This window comes from Lissotriton helveticus, chromosome 3_1 (assembly GCF_964261635.1).
Source record: "Lissotriton helveticus chromosome 3_1, aLisHel1.1, whole genome shotgun sequence".
Taxonomy (NCBI): Eukaryota; Metazoa; Chordata; class Amphibia; order Caudata; family Salamandridae; genus Lissotriton; species Lissotriton helveticus.
Genome location: NC_136061.1, coordinates 1,960,166,695 through 1,960,183,886, shown reverse-complemented (window position 1 = coordinate 1,960,183,886; position 17,192 = coordinate 1,960,166,695). Strand labels below are relative to the sequence as shown.

Genomic DNA, 17,192 nt, shown 5'->3' with positions numbered 1-17,192 from the left:
TCAAATATATTTTTTCCAAAACCTTTGGATTTACAGGATTTTCTATATTGGAACTATAGAAATGTTTCTCTGTAACAGCAAGTTATGCAGTGCTTAGAATGAGCCAGTGTTTGCCAGTGAGGTCCACTGGCACTCATTTTTGGGACCAACACTTATTTTCGCTCATCGGACATTTATAAAGAGGAAGAGTGGGGAAAAATACACAAATGTGAAGGAAGGAGGAAGAGTAAGGAGGTAAAACCTTCACAAAAGGAGAAAGCAGGAATCTGCAACAATGAGATTAAGGAGCAGGGAGCATCTGGTAGTGGTTTAAAGAGGCATCAAACGCACAGCCTTCCTATTCGACATTCAACTATTTAATAGCACTGACTGTGGGCTTCTCAGCGGAGTTTTACGAACCGGCACTCATTGTTTTACAAATGAAGCACTGATAATGTACATGCTGCTAAGGAAACTGTGTACACAAAATGCTAGTTGCACAGTAGAGAAATATATGGGCAAAAGTAACAGCAGTACCTCTTTGATACAGCCGTCCTGTTAGAAAACATCCACTGATCATTTTTAAAATTGTTTATCAAGAAAAACGACACCAGTTTTACAAGCTCACCACTTGTCCTGTACCAGTTAATCCTTCTTCCAAATTTCTGTGTGAGAAAATAAACCTCAGATTTTACTCTAGGATATGCCATGGCTTGGAAATCTCATGCCAAGTTACTTTCAATATCTTGCTCAAATATTTATGGGTGATGTTAATAATATGAAGGTCAGTGCCAGTTTGCAATGGGGACTAATATATCCCAGATATATGCTAATAATGCTGACCAAGCAAGAGACAGCGCTAATGCTCAAAGAGGCCAGCGCCACTCATTTTGCCCATTTGTTGCTCACAGTACAAGGGGACTGCTCACCATGCAAAAGTGTTGTTGTGGTTGCTATCAATTGTGCATGTTATGTATTACCATCAGGTTACTGATCAAACCTGTTCAGGCCTCAGTAAAGTTATTAGAGGTGGGCGAGCCAAAAAATTAACAGGGAGAATCAAAGCATGAGCTTACCCATGAAATAGTTTGGCATGTAAATCAAGCAACAAACATCATGTCAAAATATGATAAAGTCTCTTCTTAATTTAAAAAGCATATTTCTTTAACATGTAGAAGCGTTTCACCTTAGTACATCATAATATAACACTGCATTGTGAGGCATTTATTGAAAGTGACATGAGCATAAGTGACCCTATCACCATATCTGGCCCTGATAACAATGCCATTAGCGAAATAAGAGGCAAGTCAATAGTCATGTGCACCCTATATGTGACGTAGAATATTGTTATACATGGGCAAAATTATAATCGATTAAATCAAACACGATAAATGATTTAGTACAGTACACAGCTTGAATTCACATATTTGAAAATTCTCTCACATGCAATAAAAAAGAAAATGATCAAATATTTGCCTAACATCAAACAGTTTGGTAATTCATGGAAGTATCGATTGAGCACAAGTTTTCTGATTTCATATTGTACAGTTCGGCCACTAGATGGGTATCTCGTCCTGTCCCTTATTCGCCATTAAAAAATAATACTTTGTCTTAAATTCTTGGTGCATGATGTTAGAGCGTGGGTGAGAGGCAGACAGCACATAAACACTCAGCCTGTTTTGAGCTTAAGGGTCCAAGAGGACCTCGAGCCAAGCCAGAGCCATGCTCGAGCCTTCAGTGGCTTGTCCACCTCTAACAGATACTGCCGCGATGCAGTGCCCATATTGCCCCAAAATGTAATTCACTAATTGTCATGCCCATGTCTTTATGGTCCAAGTTGGATAGACCACACATTACCATGCCGGTAGCCGCATAGAAAACTCTCTGGCTGCGCAATATTGAATGCTGACAAGTATTGACAAAGCCAAAGGTCTCACCCATGAAATTTATTGGCTTTGGCAATGCTCCCCCCCAAATGTTCCCCTACGTGCGCACAAGCATACACTGCAGACACCTTTGAATAACTATTCCTTTGCTTTAAGACAAATCATTTAAAGATGGCTCCCATGTATGTGTGTGCACACAAAGTTGGCCTCTTTGAATGGTTTTTCTTTTGCTTTGAGAAAAACCATTACAAGGTGGCCGCTGTGCAAGTAAGTGTATGTAAGTGGGGAAGTTGATGGTGTGGAGGAGTTGGAAAGTTAACATACAGTGCTAGAGTGGACTAGGAAGTAAAGCCATCAAATTATGAGCACTGAAATGCGATTGACAAGAAAGCCAAAAAATCAATGGGCTGGCCCACCGCCCCTAGAATCTACATCTGAATGCAACTCATCAGTTAATGCTGATTGTGGAGAGTAGGTTATGGGCCCACAGTAAGCTATTTGGTATTCCACTACCATGTACTTGCTTCCATTGTGCATCTATGTACCTTCCATGTACTTGGATCAGTGTGTTTGTTACTTTTCTCTTGAAAAAGCATTTCCAATGCACTACCCTATTTCTCATCCTGTACCTCTATCAAAATCTTTAATCTACATATAATTACTTCCCTTATGCATCTATATCTTTTCAATGTACTTATGGATCTATCTACTTATCACTTTCTTCTAACTTAGCATTTCCAATGCACTACCCTATTTCTCAGCCTATATTTCTCTCAATATATCTTCTAGCCCACATTTCTGACTCATCTCAAACTCTTTTCACTTCTCTTTCCAATGCACTACCCTGTTTCTCACACTATACATCTATCAATATATCCTCTACATCCACTCTCATTTATCCCAAACCCCATACCACTACTATGATCCCCCAAATAATCCTTTCTAGACTCTCCCCTTCTCTACCCCTCCTTGCATCATCTGACACCTCTTTTTACTTTTACCGACCCATCAAAACAAACCTTTCTAAACTCTTCCCTCTGACTCTTCCCCTCCAAATCCCTTTTTACTCATCCAAAAGCCTCCTCCTACTGCTATGACCTCCCAAAAAAATATATCCAAATCCTTTACCCTTCTATCGCTTCACTATCCCTTTCAATCAAAATAACAGACTAACATGTTGGCTTCTCAAATTCCATATTCCACTATACTAATTCACCACTAATCCTTTATGGGTTCCCGAGTAGCGTGGTACTCGCCAATAAAGCGTTTCAACACCCCATTAGGGTTACAAGCGCTATATAAATGCAAACCTCTTTTCCTTTTCACCCCTTCTCAATCCAAATAACTGACTAGCATATCCTCCACTCAAACTACTTTCATGTTTTAATTCAACACTAATCCTTATGGGTTCCAGAATAGCGCGCTACTCAAACCAAAAAACACTTCAAACCCCATCAGGGGTAGCAAGCGCTCTATAAATACAAACCTCTTTCCCTCTTCTATCCAGCCACCTACCCTTCTCTATCCAAATAACTGAATAACATATCCACCACTCAAATTACTTCATACTTCACTATACTAATTTTCAACACTAATCCTTTATGGGTTCCGGAGTAGCGTGCTACTCGGCAGAAAAGCGCTTTAACACCCATCAGGAGTCACAGGTGCTATATGAATGCACACCTTTCTTCCCCTTCTATCCCTCCACTATCCTTCTCACTCCAAATAACTGACTAATATCCACCACTCAAATTACTTTCATATTTCACCATACTAATTCACCACTAATCCTTTATGGGTTTCCAGAGTAGCGTGCTACTCGCCAAAAAAAAGCCCTTTAAACACCCCATCAAGGGTAATAAGTGCTATATAAATACAAACCTTTTTGCCTCTTCTATCCTTCTGAATCCAAATAACTGACTAATCTATCCACCACTTAAAAAATACTCTCATATTTCCCTATACTAATTCAACACTAATCCTCTATGGATCCCGGAGTAGCGTGCTACTTGCCGAAAAAGGGCTTCGACTCCTCATCAAGGGTGGTAAGTGCTATATAAATGCAATTACAATACAATAATACAATCCTGTGTATGTTGAATTGTTGACAATAGGTCTTAAACAGCAGACAGTTTAGGTCATGATAGAAACACAATAAAGTAAAATTGTTTCTATAGAGCGTTTGCAAACATGCACTGTAGACACAGCAGCATCTGAAGTAAAACAGTTTGTTATTTCAGGTTGTTTGTGATAAGTTGGAATAAGAAGTCACCTGTAAAATGGTAACTTCTTCTGCAAAACATTGGCTGATACGAAATTAAATTAGTCAAACAATGCCCCTAGTAACACTACGAGAAACTCCATAGTTTAGGGAGAGCAAAACAGAGGACAGAGTCCTCGGTGAAACGGTGAGCCTTCTCTTTTTACGAAGGAACTCTACTGTTATCAGAGAAGGTTTTATTCAGATAACCTTAATGTGGATAGGCTTTTCACTGTCACAGAGAGTACCTTCTATGTCACTCATAGGCCTTCTCTGAGACAGGTAGATTAGCATATTTTCCAACATAGGCTTTCCCCTGCCAAAGGAAAGCCCCTTTCACACATAGAGCCAGCCCAGACACAGAAAGGTCACCCCTTCTCACAGACAATCAGTACTTACAAGTCCCAGACTGCTCGTGACCACTATATATATTAATCTGTATAAACTCTATAATATGGAAATTTCTACATGATGTACTCGATGTTGTGACGTCTCCCAAATCCTCCATTTTACACTCTGTCGATGTACAGCTCTCCTGTGGTTTTGAAGTTGATCGGTGTTATATAAATACTAAAACATACAATGATGCTTTGATGATACAGGGCGGCCTACTATGGCACAGAGGGACCAATGCCCTATCGCTAAGAGCCATTCCCCTGTCAATAAGAGGACCTTCCCACAACAAAAATGTTCTGACCCTGCCATAGAAAATAACAAGTAAGTCAAAAAGATAGCTGAATGGGTTTAAAGTCTAGTGAAGAGATCTATGTAACATGCAGCCACAGGTTCAAATCCAAGCAAGGTTTCTCAGTTCCCCCATGATTGATAAAAAAAATGAGTGCCACTGAAATATGTGATAGTATCATGTATCATTGCAGTGTTGACATACCCAAGTCTTCAGCTCTGTAGTGAAGAAACCACAAGTAATTCTCTGAAACTTTGACTCTCTTTCTTATTTGGTTGCAGATCGACTCCTTTGAGCTCCTGTACTATTACGATGAGTACCTAGGCCACTCCATGTGGTAAGTAACCAACTCACCGTTCGTTCTGTTTGGCAAGTAGCTCTCTCGCCCACTGGAATGCTGGATGAGAATGAATGAGATGTACAGGATACAGTGTAGCTGAGGATGCACAGAATACACCAATGTTGCAGATACACCAGAAGAATCCAAGCAGAGGAAACATTGTAGCTCAGAGTACACAGGGTAAATCATAGATAAAGTCCTGGAGGGCACATTGAATGCTACTCATACACATGAAACATTGTAGCTCTGGATTCATTGGATAAATTTTATTTTAGGATCCTCAGGATGCTCGAGTGAATTACAGCATTCAATGTGCCCTCTAGGACTTGAGGGCACATTGAATGCTACTGATACACATGAAACATTGTAACTCTGGATTCATTGGATACATTTCTTTTTAGGATGCTCGAGTGCATCTATCACATTACAATGGTCACCTTATATCTCCAGATGTACATGATACATTGTACTACCAAATGTGCACGATATATTGTGCTTAGGGTGCACAGGGTGCATTTTAATTCAGGGAGTGAAATTGCCTTGTAGGTCAGTGTGTCAAGAGCGGCTTGTGCAGGTAAGAGCGGTGAAGCGGGGGACTCGACAGATGCAGATAAGGGAAAACTAATTATTTATTTAATTTTCCCTCTGCATCATCTGTCGAGTCCCCTGCACCACCGCTCTTTACTGCATAACACGCTCCTGCAGTGTGTACAGGATGCATTGTGGCTTAGGATGTACAGGACGCACTGTAGCACAGGAGGGGCCAGGATGTATTGCAGCATTGATGGAACCAGATGCGCTGGAGCACAGGATCAGTGGCTTAACAGAAAATGACAAGAGCACCTTGTAAAGTATATTGAGGTGCCCCTAATATTCATGGCACCAGCCGTGTAACTACCAACAGCGCACCCTGAGCACTCAGCCAGGCTACCTCACCGATGTAAAATACATATTTCCAAGTGGGGAGTACTGCAGGGGAAGAATGGCATACACTTCCCCTTATATAGGACGCAGAGGTTACAGTATACCAAAGAATGTATCGGAACCAAGGGTGCAAAAGATGTCTTGCAGCCCAGGACACCCAGGTAATAAAGCATTCCACCACGGGGAGAATCCACTCCCCTTTGACTGTTTTGGGCAAGACGAGTAGACCCTCCTGTCATTCCTATTGATATCACTTCCCTCGCTTTCTTTGCCTCCCACTATTTTTTATCTTGTCAGTGCAGTGATGGTAATATTCAAATATTTGCTGCCTTCACTTTCTATGACTCTTCCCTGACCTAAACCATTTCTGTTTCTCTTCTGTCCAAACCTGCATGGATTCGCTATCCACAATAATACTGCTAAGACACAGATTATGTTCTTTTCAACTCTCTCTCCTAAAACTTCACACACCCCCTCCGTGTCAATGCTATTTCCTCCAGCCTTCCTTCCTTCGTTTTCTTCTACTTGTAATTTGGGGACACTGTTTGCCCCCTTCATCCTCACGACCTTTAATGCTTGCTGCTTTCAACTCTGCAAAATTTGTAGAATTCGCTTATTCTTTACTATGATTTACGAGAAAGTCACCAGCTGATAGAACACCGCATCTATATACTTTCCAAATGTGTCGTTTGTATCTGCAGGAGGCTCTACATAATAATAGTGCAGCATTGTAGCCCGCTGCCTTATGCTATTTCAGTCATTAAAGCCTCCTCCCAGAAATATGTAACACTAGGAAAAGGGCTTTTGCAGCCACAGTAGCAGAGCCTGAAAGGCTGTGTTGCTTTTAGAACATACCTGAGTGTGGAATATTCTAAACTGATCTCGGAGGAGCTGGACTCGCATCGGAGCCTTAAGGAGACCTATACCGGCCAATATAGGCCCTTTGCTACTTCATTGTCTATAACTGAACTAATATTCCAGTGTTATTACAATAGTAATAATTAATATAAATTCAGCAATGTAATCGATGTAGCCTGGGACCCCGCACCTACACGCCTGAGTGGTACTAAACCTGGCAGATATTTGGCAGCCACCGGCAACCCCAGAACACGGCCTATCCCTGCTGACGAGGGGTGATACCCCGAAACACGTGTCCAGGGATGGCAAAGACAGCGAAGATAGCAGAGAATCGAAAGAAGATGCATCGCGGAACACGTAACTACATTTACCATAGTCCTTAGGGGCGATACCGCTGGTGTGTGAGTAGTGTGCGACCCCACCCCCAATTGTAATCGATGTAGAGGTTGAAAACCACATTGCATAAAACATACAATCTAGGGTAGAACATAGAACACTTGGCATAGAAAACCTGGCATACATTGCTGCCATGAATGCAGAGGATGCTTGGAGGAGGCAGGCGGCCGAAACTGGAGTATGCTATTAACAGGGGCGGCTCTAGGCTCATGGCAGCCCTGGGCAGGGAGCGTAGGTAGGGGGCCCCGGAAGAGGGGGTTCAGGCGGGGCAGAGCGCGGAGGCCAGTGAAGGGGGGGGGGGGGGTCAGGATGTTTGGAAGTGGAACAGAGCTGGAGGCTGCCAAATCCCTGCCAGGGGCAGCCACACAAATATGTATCCATCCTCAGAGGATTATTATATTAAGGATATATATTGGCGTGGTGGCCGCTGGGGTTTGGTGGCCCTGTGCAGGTGAACAGCTTGCACATGCCTAAGGCCGCCCCTGCTATTAATCTTATACACACTACCTCCCAAGCCTGTTAGTGAACACAATGGGCCATAACCTTGGCCAGACCTACAGCTAGTGCAAAGACCATGAGGCAGGTCGAGGTATCAAGGGGCTGTCTAGGAGGACACTATCTCAAGGAAGACGTTACAAGAGAGAAACCAAGTGACCTACAGGAAAATCACAAGATTTCCCCTTTACACTGCTGCCGCTGAAAGGCTGAAGGGGTTGGCGCCGAGCCAGTCGCAAGTCAGGTGCGGTACTACTTATCACACGAAATGGTATGTGGTGCATTAACCCTGTCTCTAGCACTGATCTGTGGTGTATTGCCTGTGTAGATTAGCCCCTGCTGAGCAGGAGTATACTTTTGTAACATCTTATAACATGGTGAGATCTACATTCCTTGCTTTGTCCTGTTCACTGAGTGCTTTTTGCCAATATCCTTCTCTCTTCTTGTTGCAGGTACATTCCTTTCTTCCTCATACTGTTCATCTACTTCACTGGCTGCTTTACTCGGGTGAAGGAGGAGAGCCGAATGCCTGTGTCTGCCTGGCTTCTGGTGGGACCCAGCAGCCTCTACTACTGGTGAGTGTAGCCGCTTCCATGGAGGAGCTTAGTACCGGTGTAACAAACCAGGACAACTTCTGAGACTAGGAAGAGGCAAGCTTGGTCTGTTTGCAGCACTAATCTCAAACGAATGTTGGGAGGTCATGTTTTTGAACTAGCTAAGCATTTGCACATTTAATTCAGTGCAATGCAGATGCCCTTGTAAATGAGAACTAGCAGTTTTACGTGCACGAATGTTCATTGCAATTGACTTCTGACTTAATATGCACATATTGTAAACCATTTCCAGCTAAAAGGAGCTGCAAATAGCTGATCCCCATCACTGCAAAACTTTGGGCCCCTCCACTTAAGTTTTTATGCATTACGTTTTGCTGATACTCTATTCACTAGTTTATAAAGATGGTCAAGACTCTAGTGCAAAGCACATCTGATTCCGTAATCGGTACCTGATGTAGTTGGCCAGAAGTGAGCTAAAAGTCCCAATCCTCCCAACAATGGTTGATGCCGATTATTTCCAACTCTCTGAACACGTTTTGTAGGAAAGTAGCATCTGAGACCTGCCGATACTTATTCACATCTGCCGAATCTGAAGATTACTTTTTCAATAATGGTGCAGATTTTTCCATCTTCAGTTGTCCTTGAGATAGTCATAGTGTCATCTTCACAACAGTCAAGTTTTGAAGTTTGTTTGCAATTGCACCGTGCGTTCTAATCATTTACTGCTTGGATGGGTCTTTCTGAAACTTGCATTTTTTCAATGCCTGGACCTATATTTCTGGGCTCAGTATTCAGATCCAGAAAGTCTTGATGATGAAACTGCTATTGTCAGAGGTCTGAGTTAGTGGGATCTTTTGGGGAAAAAAGGCCCCAGCTTTATTATTTTTTCCAAAACAGTTCCAATAATTTTTGTTAACATTTTTTTTCCTGAGCTGTTGATGTGACTTTGAGTAGCAGTGGCGGCTCGCAGAGGAAGTGCTGCGGGGTGGGAGAAGGGTAGGGTGGGAGCTAGTAGACTCAGACATACGACGGAAAAGAGTAAAGTAAGTAAGTAAATAAATAAATAAAACGATTTACCTTGCAAGCACTGGGAATAGCAAGATGCTTACATTATATTTTATTTATAATTACCAGTAGGTGAAAAACCAAGAAAATAATTAAAAAGCATTTTTTTATTTTTCGCCCTGCCTCTTACCCTACCCCTATTGTACTCGGCATCAAAGTCCCTATACTTTTTTTATGCACTTTGATCTCTGCTGCGATGCATTGTCAGCTGCCATACCAGTGGCGACTGGTGGATTTTAAATGTGGTGGGTGGAAATTTTACACCTGAGTATAATGTTCAAGCAAACGATAACTTAAAAAGGAGAGTGTGGGGAGATTCACCCACTGCAAGAACAATTTTTGAAAAATGTATCCAAATGGTGAATTTTATCACATGCAGTCAGTCATTGAAAACATTCTACATCAGTGTAAGGCAAAGAGAAACAGCCCAGTGTGCAGTGTTTTCACCTAGATTTAACCACACACATCAGTATACACTGATAAAAGAACAATATGAGCTCGGTTCAAAACATTTATTTGTGTACAATATGTGTTGCTACAATTTACAATTCTGTTGCTTTTCCAGCCTTTCGGCTACTGAAAAGAGACTTAGATCAGAAGCAGACAAGCAAACTTTCTTTATACTACGTAGAACCTCTAACTCTAATTCTGGCAATACCTGCGTATTGCCGTTCTGACATATTGTACCATTTATCCTAGTCATTTTCAAATAAGATACTCAGTGCCTGTTACGATTGGCAATGGAAGTGCCATGCTTTGTCTCTGCAGAAGCTATCTCAGCAATGTCTGCTGTTGTGCTAATTTTTCTTTAATTCACCTTTTCTTTTGTATGTGCTTTCCCTCGTAGTCCACCAATGCCCACATTAAAAATATTTTCATAAACTTGCACACATACATATGTCTTTGAAAAGCTACCGGTGTTGCTTTTGTGTTGCAGTTGTTTCTGACAGCGTCCATGCATTACACTACATATAAATGTGTAATTGATTTTGAAAACTGCTGCAGGGAAGGCATTGTGAGTGCACACACTTTAAAACCATTTGTTTTTACAATTGGTTTAAAAGGGCGGCAGCAGACACCAATCATTGGTAGCTCCCTTCTCCCTCCAAACCAGGAAGCGAGGGTGCTCACTGCACGTCCTATCAAGATATATATCTGCGTGGACACAGTCATAAAGGACCAGAAGCAGCATGCGGCAGCCCAGCCAGCAGGTAGACCTGAATGAAGGTGTGTCATTCAAGTGCTTAGGTACTCCCTTTCACACATTCCTACTCACACATGCACTGCTTTGTAGGAATTCGATTTCTATTTTTGTACCATTTTCTTACATAATGTTAATGTTAAGCAGACTTATAAAGCGCACTGTCACCCCACGGGCATCCTGGCGCTGATGTACACTAACTCAAACCACACACATATGATGTAGTGAAAATCGCACCTACTAATAGAAAGAGGACCTAAACAGCACCGTTAGGATAGATCCAGGTCTTCAATTTCTTTCTAAACTGCTGAAGATCCTCCATCTATCTGAAGCTGGTCAGGAGTGCATTCCACAGCCGAGCAGCTGTAGAACTAAAAGCTCTTCCTCCCAGTTTTATTCTTCTAAACGTAGGTACTTTTACTAGTTTAGCTGAGGATGATCTCAAACTTCTGATAGGAACATACCATTTAAACTTCCTCTGCAAAGGTTTGGGCCCTAGACCGTGTAAGGCTTTAAAAACAATACAGAGAGATTTAAACTGGATCCTCTGTAGCACGGAGAGCCAGTGAAGTTCACTGAGAGCTAGGCAGGCTGATGATCTCCGTGGTTTCATAAGGTCTAGTTTGGCCGCAAATGTCTGACTTCTCTGAAGTCTCTTGATCAGGTATTTTGGAGCCTCCAGCAGAAGGCATTGCAATAATCCAGTCGGCTCAAAATAACGCTCCTCACTATCTGTGCCCTAGTTGAAATTGGCAGCATTGGGAGGATCTTCCTTAGCACTCTTATTATGGAAAAACTAGTCCCTACCGTTTTATTTACTTGAATTTCTAAACTCAAGCTATTATCGATTATTACTCCCAGATTATTTACAACCTCAGATGGTGTCAATGGCTTATCCACTGGGATTGGCCAGAAATTTGCCGGGAGGTGATGTGGGATTTGCTGGGATGCACAAAATAAGATCTCTGTCTTTTCACATAGAAATACGCATTTGCTTCTTCATCTTTAGCAATGAAGGTTGGTTTCTTGCCAAAAACTTTCCCTGCACATTCTTTATTTAGAAATTAGATTGAGTTCCACATGTTTATCCAAACACGTGTTTATCATGGCAACAACCAGCCAGATTTTCACTGTGGACAATAGAGGAAACCGTACATCATTTAGGCCTTCACCAACCCCTTCTACGTACTTGAATGATCATTTGTCACAGGACTTCTGGAATGCTGTTTTTCTTGTCTGAGTTCCCTGATTGGGTTAACAACTCAGAAATGTGTGGGGCAGGCCAGCTAACTAATTGGAACGCCTCTGCATTTGGCAGTCAGTTGTGGAGACCTGCAGAGCCTAGGGGCAGGGATCCGGTTGATCCAGTATCTTAGTTCCCTTGGAGCAGTGTCATCTATTGATGAATATAAGTGCCAGATTTCAATGTCATCAGATAAAAGTGCCTACAAGGGATTCACTTAGGCGCACTAATCAAACAATTCATGCAATGATATATCAAGGTTCCAGCCGGTAACCTGCAGTTAAATAATTTCTAATTCAGTTTACAATTTCTTCTCAAAAGATCTACGAACGATACTGATGAACGCGGGTGTGAATTCTTCATAAATCAAATGTTCGTGGCATAAGAGCAGCAGATTGTACACTTTTGCATAGATCGCCATATAGTGTTGGGCTCAGATGTCTGCATGTTGTTTTTGTCTTCGAAGAAGTCTTGCAGTCACAAGGTTGGTGACTCCTCCTCCAGTCGACAGTGCGCATGGGCTTCGGCTCCATGTTTTTTTCCGCCATCGGGTTCGGATGTGACTTGCTGTGCTCTCGGTTGGTGTTGTTATCGAACCCACTTTCGACGCGCAATCACAGCTGACCTACGGTATTATCTCAATCGCGTTTAATTCGACGAGCACCCTCAACAAAAGCTTTCGAAAAACTTTGAAGCCTGCAAACTTCGATGCAGGCCTTTGGGCCTACCCGCGCCGGTGAAGACAGACGTCGATGCAACGGACTCCTTTTAAGAAATGTCCTCTGTGTGGTGCTAAATTCCCACACTCGGACCTCCATCCTGTTTGTAATCTGTGCCTCTCTCCAGAACATCAAGAGGACGACTGTGAAGCTTGTCTATCCTTCAAGTCCAAGAAAATCAGGGATTCGGAATCGTCGAGCTCAACGCCATGAGATGTCCAGAGGCACAGGTTCCATTCCGGACATCTTCCATACAGGCCCTGATAGCCTGCCGGAACCAGAACAGGAAGAACATGTCCCAGACTCTGAAGTAGATGTCTCTGATGCCGAAGATGACATCACCCCGGCTCAAAGGGACGTGAGTACTGAGACCTCTGCCCTAACCAAGCCCATAACAAAGGCCCCGGTGACACCTTCGCCTTCGGGCTCAGGTCCACACCAAACAAAAACTTCAAGCGCCTCGCCCTCGGCGCCGAAGAACAAACAAAAGCCTTCGGGCTCGAGTCAGCCACCCGATCCCAAAAAGCCATCTTCGGTACTGAAGTAGCCGAATAAGATCTCAGCACCGAAGCAGCCGGATAAGACTTCGACACCGAAGCAGCCGGATTAAACCTCTGCACCGAAGCAGCCGGATAAGATAAGATCTCGGCACCGAAGCAGCCGGATAAGATCTCGGCACCGAAGCAGCCGGATAAGACTTCGGCAATGAAGCAGCCGGATGAAATCTTGTCACCGAAGCAGCCGGATAAGACCTTGGCACTGAAGACCTCGGAGCCGAAAACATTAAAAGACAAGCTTCCCATAACTAAGCCTCCTAAACAAATGCCTCAGGAGCCGAAACAACCCGCACCAAAGGCCTCGTAGCCAGGGAAAGCTTCCATACCGGACACTGTCACTAAACAGCTAAAACCACTTTCCAAGGACAAATCTTCCACACAAAAGAAAACATCCAATACTGAAGAACTTTTTCTCCCCAACCATCTTAATCCATCCAAAGACTGGTCATATAGTTACCAAGTTACCTACAAACAGGAACATTTACTACAAGCACTAGTTCCTCTACAGAAAATACACATGGCTACTAATACTTCACCACCACCTTCACCCCCTCCACCAATTAACCTTAATTTAATCATTTCTCCACCACATTCTCCACAAGAGGATTGTGATGATGCACATGGGGATGGGCAAGAAGATGAAGCTATAGTATCATTAGACACTGAGGATCCAGATGATCCACCACAGGAACCAGACCCTTGGTATGACTATAGTACGGATCTTGATCTAAATAATGATCCGGACTTCGACCCCTCAAATTCATCTCCGCCAGATGACAATGTAGGTTTTGCCCAACTAATTAATAGGGCCGCAACATACCATGAAGTCAAACTACACTCCGACCCTGTAGAAGAGGACTTTCTTCTAGAAACCTTTGACCAGCCACAAAAATCTACTCATGTCTTGCCAATGCTTAAAGGGCTTCTTAGACGAGCCCCTGAAGTGTTCAAAGACCCAGTTAGAGCTAGGGTTCTTAACCCCAGAATAGATAGGAAATACAAGGCAGCTCCCACTGACCCCATATACATGAAGGGTCAACTTCCTTTACATTTCCCTGGTTGTAGCCAATGCATGTAAAAGAGCAAACTCTCAGGGGTCAGGTGACACACCACCTCCTGATAAGGAATCTAAATTGTTAGACACATCAGGCAAACGTATGGTATCTCAAGCTGCAAACTCATGGAAAATAGCCAACACACATGCCGTTCTAGCAAGATATGACAGAGCTCACTATGATGAGCTAGAACTGCACATTCAACATCTACTTCAACAATATAGGGACAAAGCTTATACATGAAGGAAAACTAATCACTAATACATCTATAAAATGCACGCTTGACGCAGCAGACACCGCGTCTTGCGCAGTAAATACAAGTGTTTTGCTATGCAGACATGCCTGGCTCAGGGTATCTGGTCTTAAACAAGAGGTACAAAATACCATCCTTAATCAACCTTTTGACCAAGAGCACCTTTTTGGCCCTGCAGTAGACACATCTTTGGAAAAGATAAAAAAGGACACAAACACTGCCAAGACTATGGGAGCTCTATGGTCACCTTCTAACAGAGGCTCCTTTCGGCGTTCTTCTATAGAGCAGGCTCCAAAAAAAATACAACAGAACACCCTTCCTCATCCTACAAAATTCCCAACCAGGGCTCCTTTTCCAGAGGATATAATAGAAGGGGTTACAGGGGAACAACAACAAGGCCAGAGGCTGGGGTAATAACACCTGCAGCTCCCCCAATACCAAACAGTGACTTCCCTGCGCTTCCCCCTGATCATCCCACTCCAGTCGGGGGACGCCTCTCACAGTTCCTGCCTCCCTGGAATTCCATCACAACAGACAAGTGGGTAAGACAGATTATCCAGTATGGTTATTGCCTGGAACTCACTTTTACCCCTCCCAACATACCCCCCAAACAGCGTCCAGTGTCATCAGAACATCTGACGCTTCTCAAACAAGAGGTTGTTGCACTATTACAAAAACATGCAATAGAGCCGGTTCCCTTGCCTCATCAAGGCACCGGGGTTTATTCCCTCTATTTCCTAATTCCAAAAAAGGACAGCTCTCTCAGGCCAATACTCGACTTCAGACCGCTCAACTTCTACATTCAATCAGACCATTTCCACATGGTCACTTTACAAGTGCTTCCATTACTTCAGCAAGGTGATTTTCTCTCCACTCTAGATCTAAAGGACACCTACTTCCAAATTCCCATTCATCCTGCTCACAGGAAATATCTCAGGTTTGTGATAGATGGGCAACACTACCAGTTTAAAGTCCTACCATTCGGGATCACCACGGCACCCAGAGTTTTCACCAAGTGCCTTGCAGTGGTTGCAGCCCATTTGAGAAGACAACACATTCATGTCTTCCCTTATCTGGATGACTGGCTCTTAAAAGCAAAGTCCCACAACAGCTGTGTTCAACACACACTCCGTACAATACAACTGCTGATAGGCTCTGGAGAAGGGGTCTGATTGCTTGTGCGATCTGCATGCACAGCCGGTTGGAGCGGGTGACTTCCTGCACACAGTTTGGAGTTGCCCTGTCCTGGCGTCCTTCTGGATGGGAGTTTTTGACTGTCTGGAGTGAGTACTTGAGCAGGCGTTGCCACAGACCCCACAGTGTGCCTTGCTTCATATCTCCAATTACATAGACGGTAACAGATAAATGCAGGGCCCGCTGTGGTTGGTCCCGGTAACAGCCAAATGTGACATCGCACAGGCCTGGAAAGATGCTCTCGCTCCTTTGCTGGAGCAGTGGAAGGGAGACTGGACCATTGCCAAGGATTGGAATGCCCTATCCATATAGCGCAGAGTTGCCCTCTGAAATATTACAATTAATTTATAGTGGGGTCCTTTCCCTAACAGTCAGGGTACATGTACAAGGACAAAACATAACACAAAACATGCAAGCTTACTTTTGCGGACTGTAAGGTGCACTTATTAATGCCCTTGTTAGGATTATGATGCTGGTTCCTAGGAATATGGGGGGAACATATCAGGGTATCTTGTTGCAGGTGCACCTGGTCAGCCCCTCTGTATTCTTACCTGGAAAAGGATAACAAATGAACATAAGAAGCTGCTTGGAGTCACACTGCTCAAGCTTGAAACCAGGTTTCCTGATTAGATATTGTGCAAGTCAGAACCTGGATGGGTATTACATTCTTTCCGCCGTATGCCCTGATTTCAATTTTATTAGTGACTTAAGATGCAAATCCGTTGACTTGTGCCTCCTATACAAGGTCTTTATTGTTATAGATGGAGCAACATTAGTGTCTTTTAAACCAGACATAAGAGAGATTTTTGTACAGTATACATCTTGAACTGAATTATTTTAAAGTGCTGTCAACTGTGATGATGACGGAAAATGAGATGAGGGCAGAAAAGTAATTGCCAGGCTCTCACAGTTTGGCCAAGCTGGGAAGCTGTAACTGAAAGCAGTATCTGTGAGTGAGGGCCCCATGCCTGGGGGTTTATTTACAAGCCCTGTGCCGCTGGTGTTTCACTTTTAACATGGGACAAAAGTGACGTATGGGCAGCGCAAGGGGCTTGCAAATAAGCCTGCTAGTTTTTGCCCAGGGTCCAGCAAAAGCTACAGACTGTGCTAGGCATGTTATGAAAGTGCATTCAAAATAGACATTTTTTATTAGTTGGGTCTAAAGCAGTGGAAACACCCTTCTGTGTTCAATAGTTACACCGTGGTCAGAAAAAGTGCAAGCTTCCCTCCTTCAGAGGACAGGTGTAGGAGGGTGGTATCAGCACAAACCTTTCCCATCACTCGACAGGTACAAATCGTACAGCAGAAGTGCAATCCTTACTTTTTAACACAACTGGGACAGTACGGCAGTAGCAAACTGAGCTTCCCTCTCTCATAGAGGGCAATAAGTGTTATCTTCCATTTCCCGCAGAGCAGGTTCAGCAGCGAAAACGAATACAAGCTTCCATTCGTAATGTACAGTTAAGGCATGAGGGGCACATAGGGCACAGACAGATCCCTGAAGCCCGTGCTTAACACACTTAGAGAA

The 17,192-nt window shown here is 43.4% G+C and overlaps 1 protein-coding gene across 1 annotated transcript in view; it reads left to right on the top strand.

Moving 5' to 3' along the window:
• CLN6 (CLN6 transmembrane ER protein) overlaps window positions 1-17,192 on the top strand; it is an 84,780-nt gene that overhangs the window by 35,919 nt on the left and 31,669 nt on the right. Inside the window, exons 5-6 of the mRNA XM_078683063.1 lie at window positions 5,092-5,147; window positions 8,276-8,398. Of these exons, the coding sequence (XP_078539189.1) occupies window positions 5,092-5,147; window positions 8,276-8,398 (179 nt within the window). The remainder of the gene's footprint in view (window positions 1-5,091; window positions 5,148-8,275; window positions 8,399-17,192) is intronic.